The sequence below is a fragment of the Aptenodytes patagonicus genome, chromosome 3 (assembly GCF_965638725.1).
Source record: "Aptenodytes patagonicus chromosome 3, bAptPat1.pri.cur, whole genome shotgun sequence".
NCBI lineage: Eukaryota > Metazoa > Chordata > Aves > Sphenisciformes > Spheniscidae > Aptenodytes > Aptenodytes patagonicus.
The window spans coordinates 53,910,133-53,930,565 of NC_134951.1; the positions used below are offsets into that span (position 1 = coordinate 53,910,133).

General features: G+C 42.2%; 1 protein-coding gene across 4 annotated transcripts; it reads left to right on the forward strand.

Moving 5' to 3' along the window:
• The first annotated feature begins 619 nt into the window (after window positions 1-619).
• On the forward strand, window positions 620-15,869 carry LOC143158014 (coiled-coil domain-containing protein 162-like). Of its 4 annotated transcripts, XM_076333379.1 has the most exons (12): window positions 620-779; window positions 1,515-1,653; window positions 2,087-2,207; window positions 3,300-3,409; window positions 4,197-4,346; window positions 4,517-4,570; window positions 7,103-7,270; window positions 8,176-8,328; window positions 8,671-8,706; window positions 10,906-11,040; window positions 12,610-12,762; window positions 15,561-15,869. In XM_076333379.1, exons 2-12 carry the CDS (start codon window positions 1,537-1,539, stop codon window positions 15,780-15,782), a joined length of 1,419 nt encoding a protein of 472 aa, XP_076189494.1. In that variant the 5' UTR covers window positions 620-779; window positions 1,515-1,536; the 3' UTR covers window positions 15,783-15,869. The 4 variants fall into 4 exon arrangements, with proteins under 4 accessions (XP_076189494.1, XP_076189495.1, XP_076189491.1 ...); XM_076333380.1 differs by lacking the exon at window positions 1,515-1,653; XM_076333376.1 differs by lacking the exon at window positions 620-779 and having other exon boundaries at window positions 1,473-1,653.
• Window positions 15,870-20,433: the final 4,564 nt, after the last annotated feature.

Here is a 20,433-nt window from a genome sequence, read left to right on the forward strand (position 1 = left end):
TCTGTATTTCAGGCTCCATAAACAATGTTAAATACAGTACTTGAATAAATGGAAATTTTGGAAGCCTGTTAGATGAATTGTAGCAGAATTCTTCCTAACCCTCCCACTTGGCTCAACTTTGAGCAGTCAAGAATAGAAAATTGGAAGATTTCCATCAGAGAGGCCCTTCTGAAAGCAGAAAATGGAACATCACTTTGTAAAAAGCCTTGTCCCCGGAAACCGCAAGAAAGGAAGTGAAAGAGCAAGATGACACAGTAAGGGTGAAATCCGTGCATGAAGGCACTGGAAAACACCGTTGTCATGCAGCGGAGCACGGGGGAAGCGATGCTCAGTCGGCCTGTCCCTATAAGGCCAAGGCATTTTAGATTGACAAGTCTGAATCGGTCACAGAAAATTTGTGTGTGTGTAAAGAGCTGGTATCAGATTTGCTCCATTCTGGTCGCCATTTATTTGTATCCCAGTGTTACCTCCCATGCATTACCTCCAGATCGGAGGGGGCACAGTCCAATGCTGGGGGCCCACGGTCTTTGCCTCTAATTAATTTATAAACTCTGCCCAGGGAGCAGCTCCGGGGCAGAGCAGGGCTGGGTTGCAGGAGGGCTGGGAGTCAGGGCGCAAGTTCTCCGTGCAGCGTGAGCAACAGCTTGTGCTTCCACCATGGGGCTGGGCAGCTGTGGGAGAGCCCCAGCCTCAGCGTCTCCCAGCCCCTCTGCACCCCGAGCTTTCCCGTGGTGATGCCCGGGATCGGCCTGAGCAGTTAATGCCTGCCGGGAGGAAAGGTGAGCTCCCTGCCCCTGGCTTTGCTTACACTGGCCTTTGAGCAGGAGGAGATTCTGTAGCGGCACCTGCAACAGCTCTTTCGTAGCAGGCAATCTGCCAAATGCTCTGTACCCCAAAATCCCTCCTCCACGTCCCCACCCGTCCCCTCCCACAGATGAGAGCTCCCTACTTCCCTCTCTGAGCTCTGTGCTAACCTTTGTGTCGTGCCATCAAGGGTTTAAAAGGCAGCATGATTAAAGCAATAAAATGTAAGGAGGTATATATGCCTTGCTAATGGCTCCTCTGCTTCTAAAAGCAAAGTGCGTGTCTACCTTGGCACTTAGCACTCAGAGGCACTTAGCAAACCCACCATCAGATAGGAAGGAGCGCAGGGGGAGGGAGTTGCTTGGTCTATTTGAACAACGGTGATAGACAAGTTGTTACCGCTGACCAGATTTCCCCGCTTTATCTGGTTGACCCCTTGTTCCTTCCCCCTGGTTTTAGTTTTGTATTATTATAAAATTGGAGAAATTACTGAACTATGTAATAAGGCAGGACCAGCGAAGAAGAGACTGTCCTGCCCCGCTTGTAGGTCGAGTGGGGCTAAGGCAGTGAGCTGAGACTTAATCATATTCTGCATGGGTTAGGAGCAGGGGCAGGGGAAGAAAAAGGAAAGTTAAGGTCCAAGGTCAGTAAATGCAAACACAGTAATTTTGAGAGAGAATGTGGAAACACCCGTGTCTTGGTGATTCTAGTGCAGACATCCTGTACCCGGCCATGAAAGCCATAGTCAGACAAACGGGCACAGAGGAGGGGTTTGGAGAGCCCGTTACAAGCACTCAGCATATACTTCCCCCCAGAGGAGCATCAGAAATCGAAATGAAAGTGTACCAGGTAAGGGGAGGGTTATTAGTGGGGTGTTGCGGGGGACCACACAGCGTCATGTTTTCCTGTGGTTTCTGATAAGTGAAGTCCAGCGGGGGCCCGTGGAGGCTGTCATGGGGGGAATTTTGGCAGATGTGGGTGACCTGGGAGGCACTGCAACAGCACCTCTGCTGTGTGGAGCCAGGTGTGGGTCCTGGGACAGCCCAAAGCAACAGGGCCTCTGCCTGTTGTGTACTGTTGTGTACTGCCAGAGTATTTGTGGCACAGCACTAGGCATACAGTCACCCCCAAATGATATTAACCTTGATACTGTATCTGAAAGTACTGTATTTTAGAGAAGAATGGAAAGAGGATTGCTTTGATTTAGTTTTTGCTAGTTGGCAAGTTGCTTTATAAGCAGTATAGAGATTTAGTAAGAGCTAAGTATTAAGCTTGATTCTAGCTTCAAAAGCTTCTGGAAAGCCTAGAAATCCACATGATCCATGATGTGCAGAAGAAAATTAACCAGGAGATGACCCTAGTGACATCTGAAAGAGCCAGACAAGACAGCAGTCTCCCCACTGGTAAGGAGAATTAAAATACCCTTCCTGGGAAAGGCGGGAGCCCCTGCCTTGAGTGGGAAGAGTAGCCTTGATGCATAAAGGCAGAAAAGAGTTGTCCTGCGTGTGAACAGGAGAGCATATTTGCTCTCAGCTCCTCACTTCCCTGTGCGCCCCTCTGGAGGCCAGGGACCAGCTGAATTGTGGGGAAGGTATCACTGATGAAAAACGGCTTACCCTCCGGAAACTCTCTTCTGTTTTGGAGAGCCCATTGTGAGATGTGAAATTCCAGAAATACAGCTAGCAGGAAGCTGTGAAGAATTGTGTACTGAGGTACCATACAGCTTTCTACATGGACCTGTTTATTCTGTCTGTTCAACAGATTCCAATTCCCTAAATCTAAGAGTTCACTTTCTCCTTATAAAGTGAATGTTTAGCCATAACCATTGCAATGACAATTGTGAAAACAAGGCTGAACACTAATTATTCTGGAGTTTGCAAGCAGCCTGAAACAGACTGATAGGAAATTACTTCCCTGTGTTGGAGTGTTAATATTTTAAGGCCTAGCGGTGCAATTTAAATGCCAGACTTTTTAGTATGTTAGGTATTTACTTGGTACAATTACTGCATGGGTATGGGCAATTTGGGTATTCACAGGCACAAATAGAAAAACAAAGAAAAAGTGGAAATAAAAGGGAAGAAAGATGTGCCCTACTGCCACTGGTTGTGGTTGCAGGCAGCAATAATTAGTGCACAGAAATGTTCAATTTCACACAAAAGCCATATTCTTTACTCAATATTTACAGAAAACTCCAATACACGATTGTGGGCCAGGTCATTATTGACAGAACTGGTCTGTAATGAAATTGCATTCTGGCTTTGATACCAGAACGAATTTGATATTGCTGCTCCACACAGGCTTTGCAATCTGTTTGCAATGACATTTACTTTTTGTTGTAAACATTTTAGGAAAGCTGAGAAACCCTAAGCTATATATAAAGTGTACCCAGTGTCAAATCCCAGGCATTACTGAAGGATCAATATTTTGTGACAGTGATACCCACTGATGTGTGGTTTTATTCTGTGTGGTTTTTTTTTCTCCCTCTGTTCCTGCAGAGCTCTGGAAACACAGGGTAATGCAAGAAAATTTCTCAGTTGTACGACCACAGATAGTTGAAACATTTGTTCAAAGGCTGATGGAAAACTACCAAGAATCAGATACAGAGGTACATATTCTGCATTTCTATCTAAGTAACAGCTAAATCATGTTTACAGCTTTATTTATTAAAGCTCTTGTCAATCAGTTACCTAAAAGAGAAACAACATTTCTTAAGCTTATGAGCTTAGATTCAAATTATGTTGGTTTGTAATAGCAGCATTGGCAGCAAACTTGTGTATTGCCCTACTGCCTTCTGACAGATTTATTTCAGCTCTCAGGACTGTAATAATATGAAAATGAGTTAGGGCTGGAGGTTTATATGCAACCGCAATGCAGGATTGCAGGACTTTATTAATGGCTTCAGTAGTGGGAACTCTTCTTCCTGAGTCATTGCTAAATCAGGGGTCCAGCACGATGTTAGGAACCAGGTTTAGGTTTTTTCCAGTGAAATTTGAAGAAATTATTTATGAAAATATGACCACTTCTTGTTAAAAAACACAAAACATGTTTTTTTGACAGAAGGGATGTTGGGGCCCAACTGCAGTCCAGGCAGTTTCTGAGCTGGTGATTTAACTTCTGTACTAAAAATTCTCTTTTAGCTTCAGATGGAAAAAACCAAACCATTATGCAGTTGCAGCTAGAACCAGTCAAAAAACTGACAAATCTGTTTTCCATTAGTTCAGTGAAATTGTAGATTGGGCAAAAACATTTACACTGAATATTTTTGCTTCATTTTGATATCGCAGAAGCATTTTATTTGCAATAAGGTGACGATGTTTCATTTTGATGTGTGCTGTATATAGCAACTCTTGTGACTCAGGCCATCTGCAAGGTTTCTTATTTTGTTTTCCTAGGTTACTTTTACAAAAAGCCATTTACAACAGTGTCTCACCATACTGGGCTGTGACATCATGGCCAGAGAGCGCAGCAACTTTGAGACCTACTCCATGTTTTATGAAAATATTCTCCAGCAGCAGCATCGTTTGCTTTACCAAAAAGAACAAGTATGCTCAGAGCGTTGCTTCTACTCTTCAAGAACAGGGGAAGGTGGTTTCTCTGGGTGGGAGGCAGTTGCTAAGTAAAAAATAAAGTCAAGCTGTCAGGCTGGGAAGTTGTTGAAGTGGAGTTGGGCTACACAAGCATAGTCACCGTGCATCTTTGTGCTTTGCTTCAGGAGCTGCACGCAGTGGAAGAAGGTGGCAACCAAAGTGATATGGCTCTGACACAGGTTGGTGATGGTGGTCTATCGATTGGTAGTACTTAGTGGTCTCATTTGGGACAGAGTCCCACTGCGCAGACACACGGTGACAGTCTTTGAGAAGAAAGCTAGGGGGGCTCTGGGGCTGCTGTTTCTGTGCTCGATGCCAGAAGTCATGCCGGAAGGACTTGTAAAACAAAGATAACCTGAAGGCAAAGGTAGTGGCCTGCTGTTCTGTGGTTCATGTTCACAATGGATGATATACTGGTAACCTTCTAACTTAAACTTCTACTGACGGGTCTTTTCCTTCACAAGGCATTTTCCCAGAGCAATTCAATCCTGTGCATTGACTGAGATAGAAAATAGGAGTGGGTCAGGCACGTAGGCCATACTGCAGTGTAGGTACCAGGTATGCTACATCATGGCTGCATAACCAACTCCTCTTAAGTTCTGAGTACTTGACTTTGCAGCTTCAGCTGTGTTTTTTAGGATAGCTGGTATGTGTGGGTGGAAATTTCTAAAGAAGTAAACCCAGCCAATAAATCAGAAATGCTATCTTGTGGAATCATGTGATATCCATGTAATCTATTAGCTGAGTTGGAGGCTTGGCTCCATCAACACAAAGTCCACTGCTAGAGGCGTGTATAGAAACCTACACTAGGGAGAAGACTGCTTGGGTTTCAGAGATGTTTGCACAGCAGTGTTAGAACACCTGCATTTTGGATTTCATTCCTGGGCTCCTTTTCTCATCTGTCCTCACCACTGACTACAAGATTTCAGTTCTTCTCTGGGCTTCGTATCAGTTTCTTGCCCCGCTTCCTCATGTTTTTTCCAATTTTTTCCCCTATATCATTTTCTGTACGGTGTCTTGTCAGCAACTGCCCTTCTTCCCTGATTTCACTGTCCTGTCCATATGTTTCGGAAGGCTGGAGTGAGAGAGAAAATGAGAAACACGTGTGAGGTTTCAGCTGGGTGGAAACATACAGGAGGAGTCAGTAGGACTTTCCTGGAGCCTGTGGGCAGTGGAGTCTCTCCCCCCCTCCACTTTGCTAGCCCATCACCACCAAATTGCTGTCTAATTTGTGTTGTGCTCGAAGTGGCCCAGGATGGCCAGCTGCCTACAGCCTCTGGGCTCTGCTTCAACCTCAGAAGAGACTTCCTGCTCCCAGTTCCACTTCTGGAATTGCCTAAAGCAACTACCAGACGCTATTGCAAGTCTGAAGAGCAAGCTCAGTTGCTCAGTGGAGGTGTTAGAAACCATGAGAAAGGTTCAGGCATGATCAGCCAAAATGGGATGGCAGATAGTTTAAAAACTAAAAAGTCTCGAAGGAACATACATGAACCATGTGGGTTGGTTTTTTTTCTCCAACAAAGTCGTAGGATTTGACCAACTTTTTGCTGACTTTACTAAAAAGACACCCAAAATAGAGGAAAACTAGTGCTGCTCTGAATAAAGATCACAAGAATTTTTCAGCAGGGCTAAAATACATGTATTTTTCACCAGCATTCATTTTCAGAAGTCTCTCAGTAGTGTTTGCTGTAAGACAAAAAAATTGACACAGAAAATTTCAGTGAGAATCCAGTGAAGTTATTAGCATTTACTACTTAGATCTGGCATGCGGAGGTGCCAGGCAACCTTGAAAGCAGACTGTGCTGTTGGCTGTGCTTACAGTCTGCAGTTGTGCCTATTTCTTATCTGAGTAATGTAATATGCTAAGAATGATTTTTAGCTTTCCTCCATTGTGTTCATCTGGTTGCAAATGCTGTTCGGCGGTATGAAAATGACCAAACATTTATACCTAGCAATGACCTGCCTATGTGAAATTTAAATTCTGTCATTTAAATCTGTTTGAGTTCTATCACGTACCTTCCTATTTGTGCTAACCTGTGTGCCCTTTCTGAGGGTATGTTAATTGTCAAATATCAACAAATGGAACACATAGTTGTTTTTATCATATATTAAATGGTCTGCATGTACAAGCTTATCAGCAGACAGAATATTTGCTCCGATAAATGCATTACCTCACAGCTTGCTGAACGAAGCCTGGTCACAGTTCTTCTGACTTTCTCTCTGGAGGCAGGGGAGATTATGCTATGGGAGGCCAGACTCACCAACATAGCAGAGCCAGGCACAGGATCTTCTCCTAAAATCAGATTCCCTAATCCTGCTCCCCAATCTTTCTGCTCCTCTGTCCTCTGCGCACATTTCCTTCTGTCAGTTCTCATACCTATTAGCGAGGAGATCTTTCTTTCCTGGTGACCAGAAACAGGCGTTTTAAGGTTACGTACGCATTTGCCCCCTTCAAATATCATTCGTGAACTGCCACAATTCTTCCTACTCTTTCCAGGGAAGAAATGTTTCTAAAACCAACAGAGATGTACAAAATGGATTATTCCATACCATCAATGGATTATTTTTATCAGGACACTCAGTTAAGAAGATATTCTTGCTCTACTTAATTAGGTATCACGCAACATATTCAGAGCTCTGGATTGTTTACTCCTAGGCTATGGTGTTTGCTCATCCCTAGCTTTGCTCATTCACTTTCTCTGCTCTGACAGATTGTGGGGCTGTGCCATGGCATGATTATGGAAATAACTGCTCTCAGAGCCCAGCTCGCTGACCTAGAGGAAGAAAATCTTGGTCTCAAAGAGAAGATTAGAAAAGAAGTACGGGATGAATATGGATCATTAGTGCGGAACCTATTTGTGACTTGTGTCCATCTAAAAGTAGGTACAGAATAAGAGGGGGTACTCAGTCGGTCTTTTTGTGCTGCTGTATAATTTGCCAACAAGTGTAGCACTCAAAGGAATAAATTGCTGCAGTGTGCCAGGTGGATGAATGGGTGAATCATTTTTCTCCTGCTGCTAGAAGCATCTTGTAAAAACGTCTGGTAGAAAAATAGCGTACCTTTTCTAAGAGAGGAGGCGTATTCTTGATGGAACAGGTACCACATTAGACAGAGTGATGGAAGCTCTTTTTAGTTACATACAGTGGAGGGAACTTTTTGGATATAATACTTCAGTTTGTAATATTTTGCATTATTTTTCTTGGGAACTTTATGTCCACTGTGTAATTGTATTGCTCACTCTAACAATGCCTTTGTTTTCAAGTAGTGCACTGATTTCTTTTGGGCGACATATGTCATTACTTACAAAAATAAGATACCCCAATCTAGCCTGTAAAAACTGACCTGATTGTGACCATGTGTATTACAGAGCAGCTACCTCCATGAGATCCCCAGGGTTTTGATTGACGGTCCACAAGCCCGTTAATGTCTGTGGCCAGGGCAATAGTGACTTGAGGAATATTGTGATTTCTTTTGCAATCCTGAGGGTGAGTCCAGTTTTCACCAGAGAGCCTATTTTTTCACCATGGTGCTGCTACTTCCATTAAATACATACATCCCAGGATTGCCAATAGGTTGCCTGCAAATGATACAATTGAAATTCCACTTCTTGTAGTGTCTGTATGCAAGAAGAATATTGCTCTGTCTTCCTGTTACATTGATTCTAGGAAAATGATTATGAAGAAGGACCATCTGGTTGTAGCTGAGAGACTTCTGAAATCTTCTGAATGTTTCTTTCCCATATGCGCACACTTCATCTCTTATGGGTTCTGTTTGTAATTGCAGGGAAAGTTGGATGTCTATCGCCTTAGCATTGAGCAACGAATGTTTGAAATCATCAGTGAAGTGAGAAGAGAAGGAGTTGACAATATGATTGATCTGAAGAAAAAGTTTGGCTCCACTAAAAATAATGGTGACTTGAAAGAACGTTTGTCTAAAGTAAGGAAATACATACGTGTGCCAGTAAACGAACACAAGGATAATATCCTGGTTAAGCTTGCTGAAGATGGCTTAAGTTATTGCATTCTATCTGGGACATCGGCTGGGTGAAGAGCATGGAGGTGGTCCATTACTAGACTCTGTTAATGGCTACTCATTTGTCAGGCTGTCTTGCATCAATCATCTTTGACTGTGTGTTTATGCTCCAAGTGCAGAAATTTTGGGCCAAACTCAGCCCTTAGACCCTGAAACTGTATGTATTTGAATTGATTTTGGTTCTAAACTTCGCAACTCTGCTTTCAGTCTGTTCTGAGTGAGACTAACACCATGCTTTCTACACAGGTGAACATCAGAGAGGTTGAACTTGGATCTGAAGAGGTATAAATGTGAACTCACATTCAATCATATGTTAGCATTGTCATGTGTTGTCATTGTCCCTTCTTTGGGTGGGGGAAAGAGAATGTGATGTTTCAGTGACCCTGATAAATGTGTTGATGGGAGTTTTATCTTCTTGTCATGCAAGCTGGTCACATAAAAGAATGGGGACAGAATCCTTTTTTCCATTTGGGGCTACTTAGAATCAAAAATATATTCAGCTTTATGTTTTGAAAAAGTGCCCCCAAAACTGATGTTCTGGGAGTTATAAACTAAAGCCTGGGAAGTCATTTCCAGGCTACAACTTCCAAATCAACCCCTTTTCTAATCAAACATATTCCTCCTCAGCAAAGTTCAATTTGTACTAAAATTATGGTAGTCAGTCAGTGAATACAAATGAGATCAAATGGATAATGGCTAAATACTTCTGTCTAAAGTAAATATGCCTGCAGCTCTCTCAAGCAGAGAAGCTTGCGAAGCAGGATATAACTGTAATGCCAACTGAGCAAGAAGGGCTTTCAACACCCGCAATGAACCTGGGGGATAGGGACACCCAGAAGTAAATGAGGAACCGTGGAAAGGGAGGAGGTCCGCGTGTCAGAAGGCTGCAGGGAAACTTCCACATCCCCACTTGGAAAGGATGGTGTGCAGAGGCAGCGAACAAGGAGAGTGGGGAGCTTGTGCAGCCAAAGGGCTGTGGTTTGAGCAGAGTCATGGGAACTTGGTGGGCTGGTGCACACCATGGTCATGGGTGGTTGGTTACAGGGTGTTTAAGAAGGATCAGCAGGGAAGAAGATGAGCGAGAATCGCACTCTAAGGAGTACGTTCCCTGCACAGAGCTCGTGTATGAATGTAGAGAGGTACTACTGAAAGCCTATGAGTCAAGGTCAGAGGAGGGAGGAACGTTAGTGATGATTAATGACTGTGATGGGGAATCCCTTACAGACTGCCTGATCAAGAGAATAAATCGGATGGGCCTGTCTATAGAGGGCTAAGAAAAGTGTTTTTGATTTGAGGCCTTGGTGTTCATGGAGGTTTTATCCATCTGGAAATCTACTGGAAGGGGAACAGCATTGTGAAAGCCTAGGCAGTTCCTAGTCAGCGTTTGTGATAATATCCTAAAAGCAAATGCTAGAGGAGCCAACCACGGTAAATCCCTGCTTCTGCTGCTCACAAACAGGGAAAAACTGTGGTGGTGAGTGTCATCTGAGGGTGCAGTGACTATGAAATGACTTCAAGATCAGGAGAAAGGTTGCAAAATTATGCTGCAGAGCTAGGACTTGGGACTTCAGGAGAGCAGACTGTGGCTTACTTAGGGAATTGCTAGGCAGAATCCCTGGGAAACTGCCAAGAGGGGAAAAGTGCCGAGGAAAGCTGGTTGATTTTTAAAGAAAACTTAAAGAGATTTCAAAACCAACTACCCTGTTATGCAAGAAGACCAGGGAGTTTAGCAGAAACTTGGCCCTGCTTGCCTTAGCAAGGAGCTTCTTGAAGGACTAAAATACAAAAAGAAAGATTGCAAGTAGTGAAAACATGGACAGGCAACAAAGGTAGAGTATCAGAGTTCAGACCCATAGTGATGAAATTAGGAAGGCCAAAGCCCAGCTGCAGATAAAACTAACACGGGACACAAAGGGTAAGAAGGTGAGTTGACACTGAATGGTAGAGCTTCTGTGCGGAGACACCTCTGCCAGGAGGGCCAGGACCTCCAGCGGTCCTCTCTAACCTCTGTAACAGTTTTCAGGAGGAAGTCTGCTCTTTTGAACAAAGAAAAAGAAAACCTGATGACTATACTTTTCATGAATCCACTGATTTTGTTCTCATTAAGGATATTGTGATTAGGGTGAACCAGGTTACTGAATATGGTATGAACCAGAATCCCCCTTTGGCATAATAGTGTTTATCACCATTAACAGTGCCTCATTTTGGAGGGGTTTACCTGCTTGCTGTTTTGGATTAAATTTCTTCCATTTTTTTCCCAGCTTCTGGGCAATGTTCACATTTCCTGTTTCCCTGGAGACACAGTAATAGAATTTATTGCCAAAGGCTGCACTGTTTCAAACTGCAAAGTTTGAGCATTTGAAAATTAAAATGAAATACAAATAGTTGCACGCTTTGACAATTGTATTTACTTCCAAACCACACGTTTCTTCCTGGGGAAAGTAATCTTTGCGGGTCTACTCTTACCGACGTCTTCTTTAGCAGGAACAGCTGCAGCTCTTGCGGGATGAAAATATCAGGCTAAGCAAGCTGGTGTGTAAGCTAAAGGCTCTGAACTGTTGGAAGCAAACCACTCAGAAGGCACAGCTCTCTGCAAAGCTTAGAGATGCTGAGAAGGTGATATTTCCCTACCATTTCATCTGTTATTAGTGTCTAATTTTCTGCAAAACTAATGGTCAGATTGGGCAGGCTCCCTATTATTCAGTGAGCCTATAGGAGCTCATGGTAACTGCAGATTTTAGGTAAAAATTCTAAACTTTTTCCCCTCTATATTAGGGGTATAAGGGTGGTCTTCAAATGTGAAGAGCGTGAGACAAATCCCCGATGCCTGCTTGAAGCAAGAATCTAGGAAGTATGAGTAGCTTATAGCATTCCTAATTCTGTGTTGACTCGGAAGACTAATTATGACATTGTATCAAAATCAACTACTTCACAACTGACTAAAACATATGAAAAAGAAGACAGGCAGACATGAAGTGAAAATGAACTAGACTGTTGGCTTGGGAGGTGGCTGAGGTTTTTTTTTTTTTAATTGGTATCTGCTTAAACAAAGCAGAACGCAGCATGAGGTTTATAAACTTAATTACAGAAATACAAGATGAAGCACAAAAATGACTAAATTAAACTAAAGTGAAGATGGATGGAAAGAAAAGTGCCTCACTGCTTTAAATGAGGCTGATTAGAATGGAACAAACAGGTTATTGATTGTTATATAGGTTAATTAGCTGCACATGTCAAGCAAAGGAAAGGCAGAATGGATCATATTTGTTAACTTAAAAAGAGTGAAAACAAAATGGGTTTTGTGTGCTTGTTAATTTTAAACCCAAATAAAACTGGATGTGCATACACTTAGTTCAGTTATATCAGGGAGATGCTAAATCATTAGAATATTTTATTAAACAGATCAGTCAAAGATGGATTGAATTATTGCAAATTTGTGGATTTAAATAAGAAGTAAGAGCTATCTTCACAGGATTTAAAAGAGAAGTCTGAAACTGAGAAAAATAAATGGGAAAATTTGGCTTTTTAAAATTAGAAACTAGCTCATCTTGCTCAGACAGAGCTTTCTTGTGTCTGACTTTGGAATGAACCTGAAGATCTAAGAACTTGTATTTCACTGTCCTCCACTCCAAGTGCAGAGGATCACGGACCTTGCTTTTTCCAGTTTAAATGGCTTGGAAAGGAGAGAGGGCTGCTAAATCTGTGCCTGACACAGTAACATGTATATACATATTTATGTTTGTGTTTAAAACAAACAAAAAGACCCTGCCCAGAAGGAAAACAAGCTTCATCACACACATTTTGAATTTAGAGATAATGAAGGAATAAACAGATTAGTAGATGGACAGGTCTTTCTAATGCATAAGAAAGATCAAGTTTTGCATTGCTCTGAGCTTGTTTGCACACAAGAACTTGAATTGTTGACATGTGAATATAATTAAAGATGTGCAGTTGTACCCATACGAAAGATTATCTTACGTTTTTCCCTTTAGAGGACCCTTCTTGTGCATCCTGTTCCCCATTTTGCCTTAAAAAAAGGTCCAGCCTTTATTAGAAAACAGGAACCATTCAATTTCACTTCACTAAAAACCTCAGAGATTCACCTTTCAAGAAACCCACTGCTATGTAAAAGACAGAAAATCACTGCTCTCATCATTGTTTCTCTTATGTACTTTCTGTTTACAGGAAGCTCTTCAAAACAAAAAAGAGTGTCTGAATGCTAAGATGATGGCAGAACAAGAGGTGACTTCGTTTCAGGATCAGCTCATGTCTGTAAGGAAAGCTCTTGCAAAATCTCGGGCAGACAATGACAAGCTAAAGAAACAGCTACATGAACAGGTATCTGAATTCAACAGGTCCTGATTCATCAGCACAACAAGTTGAATTCTCCTCTCCATCTCACTTGCTTTAATGAGGATTTTGCCTACTGTTATTCTAGGAGAGAAATGGATTCAAAACTAACTGCATAATACAGTTACTGAAGCTGGATGTGTATTTTATGGCATTGAAACAATGTGTTCGCCTGAGTGTTTTCACCATTGCAGGTAGAGAGAACTAGGGGAAAAAACTAGCGTCTTGGATAAAGTTTGAGTCACGTACCAAAATGGCAGCTACAGGCACTACATTTATATATGCCATCAACAGTGCTGGATGTATGTTTTAGTAGAGGAAAAGACACTATTAATATTTTATTCCACAGATGAAAAAAAATTAAATTACAGACCTTGAGGCTATTAGTCTTCCACCCAATCATTAAATTTCAAGGAAACATTCAGGGATGTTGTCATTTAATCCAGGACAAATTCATTGCATGTTTTTTTTTCCATCTGAACACCTTCATGGATATATCACTGCCACAGCAAGCCCACTTTCACTTCTACAGATGACTACACATGCTAAAATGGCCCATTCCTCAAAGTCAAACATAAAAGCACACCCTTCACTTGCAATATACTTAATGCCAAGCAACATGACTGTATGGAAAATAAGTCTTGTCAAACCAACCTCATTTCATTCTGCTGATAAGATTACAAGTTAGATAGATAAACGTAATGCTAGACTTGTAATACACATTTGGAAGGGCCTTGTAACGCTTGGGTTAGCAGCACGTAACTTTTGTATTTTAAATTTTAGTATTACACAATATCGATAAAAATGCTAAATGGATTGAGAGCTAGATTTTTTGACATATAAAAATGTGTTATTTTCATTAAATGAAGATGGTTTCTGATGGATTTCTACAGGAGTTGGTAGCATAACTATCAGTATTCAACATTTTTGTTAGTGGCTTGGAAATAAATATAAAATTATAGATTATAAAATTTACCAGTGACATATTTGGGGAGGAATGTTAGTGAATTTGATAAGGCACATTTAGTGAATAACGATGTGGGCAAAGCAGGAGTACAGAACCATACAGATAGCTCGGTAACTTGGTTGTCTCTCCGAGAAGTATTTCAGTGCCTGAGTAGACGAAGAACGAGAAGAAAGCAGGACTTGTACACAACAGGGTGACTGCATCCCTGGACAGGACAGGGGTCGTAACAGACAGATGACTGGCCATGTAGTGTGGTACTGGAAAGGATGGATGCTGCAATCTTTCCGCTTATAAAAAGGAGAATAGTGCAGATATATTAAAAATGAGTTTATAGCTCTATGTACAACACACTGAAATACTGCCGCTGGTTCCAGAGTGTACTACTTCAAAAAGATGAAGAAAAAATTGAGAGACTGCAGAGAAGAGTTACAAAAATTATTTGAGGGCTGCAGGAAATGCTTTCTAGCAGAGGGCTCTTAAAAGGTTCAATGTGTTTAGCCTATCTGAAAGAAGAGTGACTTGATTACAGTCTCCAGATATTTTTGTTGGGAGAGAATAGCAGATATTAAAGGGTTCTTAGTGAAAGGTATAACAAGAGGTGGTGCCTAGAAGTTGAGGCCAGACAAACTGAAAATGGGAAATTAGAAAAAATGTTTTCAAAATGTGATTAACTGTGGAAATGACAATATGTCTAACCAGCTTCAAGCCAAGATCGGATGCCTTTCTGGGAAAGCTGATTTAGCCAAACCAACTTGCTCATTCCAGTACAAGGGTAATTAAGGTAAATGTGATATTAAAAAGTCACATCTATTGGCTCGATTGCTTCATTCTGAGCTTAGCCATCTATGAAACTCCAACCTTAGTAAGGCTTAGGGGGATCCCCAGTGAAAAATGTTTGGGCTGTGACTGCTTTTAGCTCTTTGTGTTCAGATTTTTCACCAGAGCAGAGTTGCCTTTGGCTGATAAATTGGTTTTCTTCACTGACAAGGTGTCAATTTACTTCCAAAAGACCCACTGCATCTACCATCTTTCTAGCGGATGTTTTTGTTGTTTTGTTTTTCTTTGGTTTCTGACATCAACTTCTGGTTCCTTCTCTTCTTCCTAATTTCTTTCCTTGCTACAGATTGTGATGATGGTGTTTACAAACAGCAGACTCCATTCCACAACCCTTGACTGTACAGGAGGGTTTGACCTGATATGGGTGGCTTGTAACACCATTGCATTCAATTGTGGTACAGATTCTAAAATGCGGCCATACTTACTGGCTGTCTCTACAAACGGTGTATAAACAGCAGTGTTTGAAAAAGCTGTGCTCATTTCCCCCCTCTCTTTCCTTGTTTATATGTTGTTTTAAAAACAAGTTCCACATGCAGACCAGAGGCTGGTTGTAGAAAGCAAATTACAGCAGACTGAAGAAACTGGAAGCAACTGCCTTCTTGTTTATTTGCAACTGAATGAGTTCTACACATTAACGTTGTTTTGAGGCTTCTCTAACAAGCAACAATGTAAATACAGCATTCTGTTCCCACTCCCCCTTCCCCTTCCCCTACGCGCCCTGCTCCCACAACCCAGATTTTATTTTGGGTTTAGGTCTGACTGCAGTCCTTTCATAAGATCATAGGATAATTCAGATTTGTTTACCAACATTTCATTACCTTCAGTACCAAGCCATGTGGGATTGGGTCTCTCCTCATTCAGCTCAGCTAGGCATGATGTCTGAGGACCGGTCATCAGGGTTTAAAAGGAAATCTAAAAAGGTGTGTATGGGAATTGGAGGAAAGCAAGCTAAGTCTGAAACTTTCATGATTGCATGTTGTAGAAACAAATGCTGTTGGAAGTAGTACAGAGGAAGACACAAGAAGCCAAGAAGAGACAAGTACCCAGTGCGATGAAAGCTGAAAACATAAAGAAGATGCTTGAAGGGATGGAAGAAAAAGAGCAGAGAGTGAACTGCCTAACCAAGGAAGCTGAAAAATCTTCTAAAACATGCCATCTTCAACAAAAAGGGGTCAAAAAAGAACTGCAGCAGGTAAACTCATAATGCAGATTTGAAAAATAAAAACAGTAGCATTTCTGGAGAGATGTCTCAAGTTTTAACACTGTCTGACCGCATCTGAGTGTATCCCTTCAAGTGTCTGAACTTCAGAACTTCACTGTAGCTCTCCAAGTGCTCTGGATGAGGGTCTTGCAGCATGAGCCCTGGCACTGTTCTGGGCCCTGCCTGCTGGGGGCTTAGGGTCGTGTTCCACCTGTTGGTGGCATCTTGTGTTTCTGATGCCTCTCAGGGCCTTCCTGTTGAGCCTGGTTCAGTATCTTTGCTCTAGAAAGTGAATATTGTTCTCCTTATTCTAGAGGTAAACCGCCTAAGAGTTTGCGTAAGGCACTGGGGCAGTGGGAACGGGTGTGCGGTGCTAGACAGAACATGCTTGCACCCCTGGGGGGATCAGGGGGTGCAGCAGCCAGAGCAGCAAGCGGCTGGGCTCAGTGGCTCTGGAGGCTTCAGCCAGCTGCGCATCCCCTGTTGGGATGTCCCCCAGGCCTCTGCTGTAACCACCGCCCTTGTCACCAGACTAAACAGGGAGCTTTGGAGCCTCACTCAGGCTCTGCCTCCCTTCTGGGGCCACATTCCTGGGTCGGCAGTGCCTGTCGCTTTCCTGGCTCTCCCTGTGACATAGCCCAGGCAGGGCTTTGACACCAGTGCTGCAGAGCTGACAAACTGCTATCCTTTTGCTTTATCTACTCTGCATTTGACATAAACCCTCTGCCCTTACCTCTGTTTCACATACATTACACCACTTTTTCCCAAATTCTGGACTACCAAATGAACGTATTGGGAAAGAAACTGCTTTAATCCAGTCTGGCCACAGAAACGGCATTAGTTTTCACTAAACTGATGCCATTGTACTGTACTGTATTGAGTTTAAACTTGTTACTGCATTGCTAATCATTTAGTGTAACTGAGTAACCAGATCCACTTTTAAGATTATCTCCCTATAAAAGGGGCTGTAGAGCTTTAACTACTTCAATTTAAAAACTGATTTGGCCAAGTAAACACAATCTCTGTGTTTAGCGCAGCTGGTAGAGTGGGCTCTTGGCTGTGAAATGTGCAGTGTTTCTTTTGTAGTGTAGCCTGCGGAACACAAAATTGTTTGGCAACCACTTGATTAGACTTTGACTGGATGGATCCATCTACTAACTGACAACTTTGCTGCCACTGAAGTCTCCTTGCCCTTGCTTTCTTGGTCTAGAGAGAAAAAAGCTTTGTAAATGTATCTGAATGCCTCTCCTGTAAACCAAACAAAGTATATTCTGTCTTCAATCCTCTAAAGCATCAAGGTGAAAGCATGGGCTGTTTGTCTTCCAGAGTCAGGATGACAAATGCCATTCTGCTGGGAATAATTTCTCAGGCTGCTGGCATGTTTTCTAACCAAAATCGTATGAGAGACTTTTACACAGCCAAAGCAGTTGGTGCAGACACGAGACCACTGATTTCATTGGTGTCTGTCTTTGATGGGGCTCTGAACTGTTCTGCTGTGTTTACAAAATAACCCTTCAAGAGACCAGAGATGCCAACAGCTGGATCAGCCTTTGAGGAGAGCAGAAAGGAAAATGGCAACTGCAGCGTGCAGGCTTTTATTGCCACACAACTGTCCCAGCTGCAGCTAGCACCTATGTATGAGGTCATTAACACTAACAAACTCTGTATTTAAACTTAGTAAATTACAGAGTCTGTTAGAGAGATGAGGGAAGAGCTGCTGTTTTTTCCACGTACCTCTGCCCTGAAAATGAAGGTAGGGTCTTGTCTAATTAGGGTTACATGCAGAGAACAGTGAGAAAAGGCCTCTGTATTGTTTTTTACTCCAACAATGCCTGAAATGCAGATTCCTATTAAACGAGAATGTCAGTTTGCACTGTTTGTGTATTTTGCATTCAGACGGATTATGGATATGTTTAGCAAAGCTGTAATTACGGATTATTTCAACCAGCAAGAAGTGATGGCCTCTCATTCACAAGAGCGCACAGGGCAACATCTTTTCCTTTAAATCTAGGCCCCTGCTTTGAGGCAGAGCTGTCAGATGATGAATTTTTGTTGCTGCCATTAATCCTTTTACCACCTTTAGATAAGAAGCCAGTTAACCCAAGAGTGCAGTTTAAAATGGGAGGCCTTCCAGCAGGTTGATGAACTGCAGTGTCAAGTTTATGACCTGGAAGCTGCAGTTTCTCAGAGGAATGCAACTGCAGGTAAAGACAGGTTGTGTGTTGTAACCCGCTTTCTTGGGGAAATAAGTCTTATGAGCTATGCGTCCATGTCTCTGAATCCTTCCTTAACCTTTGAAGCAATAGGCAACTTAAGCCAAATATGAAAGAGAAGACCTCCTCTGTAATGAAAGCATTTAGGTAGAGGAGAAAGACCTAAAACAGACTTGAGGAAAAATCAGACAACTCAAAAGCCATATGCCTTCTTATACCGCAGCTGCTCAAGCAGCACAAGAAACACTGACTCCCAAGGTAATAACTTTAAACAATAACTTGTGTTGTCTTTTGCTTTGTAGGGATATCATGGGAAATATGAGGGGAGCTGCATTTAGGGGAGGAGGCAATTAGGCAGCAAAGGGTCCCAAGTGGTAGGAAATCAGGCTTCATTAGTGGCTCTGGTCTTGGAACAGCTTACTTACAAATCATGCGGGGCAGCCAAAGAAGACTCTACCCTTGTAATTTGATTAGATACACGCCTATGATTGCAGGTATTTTTAGAGGATCTCAAAACAGCAGTGAGAGCTTTCTAGCCCTTAATTAACCTGGAACTTAAACCTTTAACAAAAACCTTTCTTTTCAGCTGTTTGTTAGGTAACTTTTTAATGTAATGCTTCTGTAATTCAGGTAGCTTAAAAAGCTTGATTAGGGATTTCTACTCCTACCTGCCTGAAGTTGCTGCTTTCCTCTGTGGTATCAAAATCCTACTGTCAGTCTGACAAACGCATGCAGAAAAATTGATGGGTGATACCTAAATTCCTAGTAAATTAAGTAAACAGGAAAAAACTCCAATGATCTTTTGAGGTGCATTTCTATGCCATGAAGAATATAAAGTACTACAAATTTAATTATAGTTTCCTTCTGCAGGAAAATGTTAGTTATTCCTGCCACAGGAAACTGAGAAATGCTCATTAGCACACTGCTGAAGACAGGACACGAACCAAACATGGGGAAATAAAGAACAGGGAGGTATCTTTAATTAATGCACAAATGTACTTGGTTTCTCTGGCTTTAAACCAATCAAGTTCAGGGGAAAAGTTGGTACAAAATTTGTAAGTCACATTGATGCTACTGAGCACAAGGAAAGCATCTGCGACAGAAAGGAGATGAATTATTTTTTTTTTTCCTGCAGTGAGTTACCATTGTTAAACATGATGCAGAGCTGGAAAAATTGGCTGAGGAGCTTGGATTTCTCTACGCTCAACATAGGAGCGCCATCAAACTATAGACACCTAGTCTGAAATGTGTTAAAACTCTGCAATGTATTGTAGCTACCTTTTTACTTGTGATTTTTTTATTCCTATGTCTGTAATAGTAGATGGACGTTGTGAGGTTTGGTGGTTTGGGTTTTTTTATTCCTTTCAGAAAGGCAGAAGGAAGACTGCAGAGCTGTTGTCCCATAGTACATGCAGTATAAGAAGCTGTTTTCCAGGTAATAAGTCAATATTAAATAGCTATCATTTTTGATGCATTAATACTAGTACTTCTCATAAGGCAATCCAGACTTGCATCACTTAAAGATTTGTCTTTTCTATTAATCTGAGTTGAACTGTGCCACTAACCTGACTTCAGACCTACAGCATTTGGCCAGACCTATTTGCATAGGTGTGGCAACTGTTACTTGCAGTAGCCCTGTTTTGACTGTAAAGGCAAAGGTGTTTATGAAACAGGTCACGTCAACTCCAGGAATTGCCCACATAGACTAAGACTTCGGCCAGTTTGTAAGAATAATCTGTAGAGTAGCAGTCTGAGCTATGTCCTCTAGCTTTGTCTCCGTTCCTTCTCCCCCATCTTCACATCTTCCTCTTCTTCCCTCTCAAATGCACTGAGCCATGGCTTGTCTCAGTAGCGTAAAACAGTTGCTGCATTTCTTTCTGGGTTCGTGTGATGCTTGTGCAGTCAGTCCTGTCAAGTCTCTGCTTCAGAATGCACAGACGCTGAACGCAGTCTGACCAGACTGGGTAGTTGTGCACCCTGGGCAGCTGCCAGCTGCTCTCCTGCTGCTTCAGCAGAAGGCCAGAGTCCCTTGGACATGCACCCTGGTATAATGCCAGAAACAGCTAAGCAATGCGGTCTGAAACATCTTGGATAATATCTGAGAAGGAGGAAGAACACTGTCTCAATTAACAAGTGCAGGATTACAGCTACACAGCAAAAATACCCTCACCTTTTTACCTAAAGTTAGTGGGAAAGGTTAACATAGGGTTAAGAAGTGGTATAGCAACACCACGTTGTACACAGACACAAATCAGGGCTAAATCACATTATGGCTGATAGCAAGCATAGCATTTGATGCAGTGGGGATTTTTTTTAGTGGCTGAAGGGTTAGCATTAAGTGGCTGCCTCTCTGCTTTTCAGAAATCTACAAAGATGAAGACTGGAATTCACTAGGGACTTTAGTGTCACTGGGAACAGATCATTAACACCCACCCACCCCT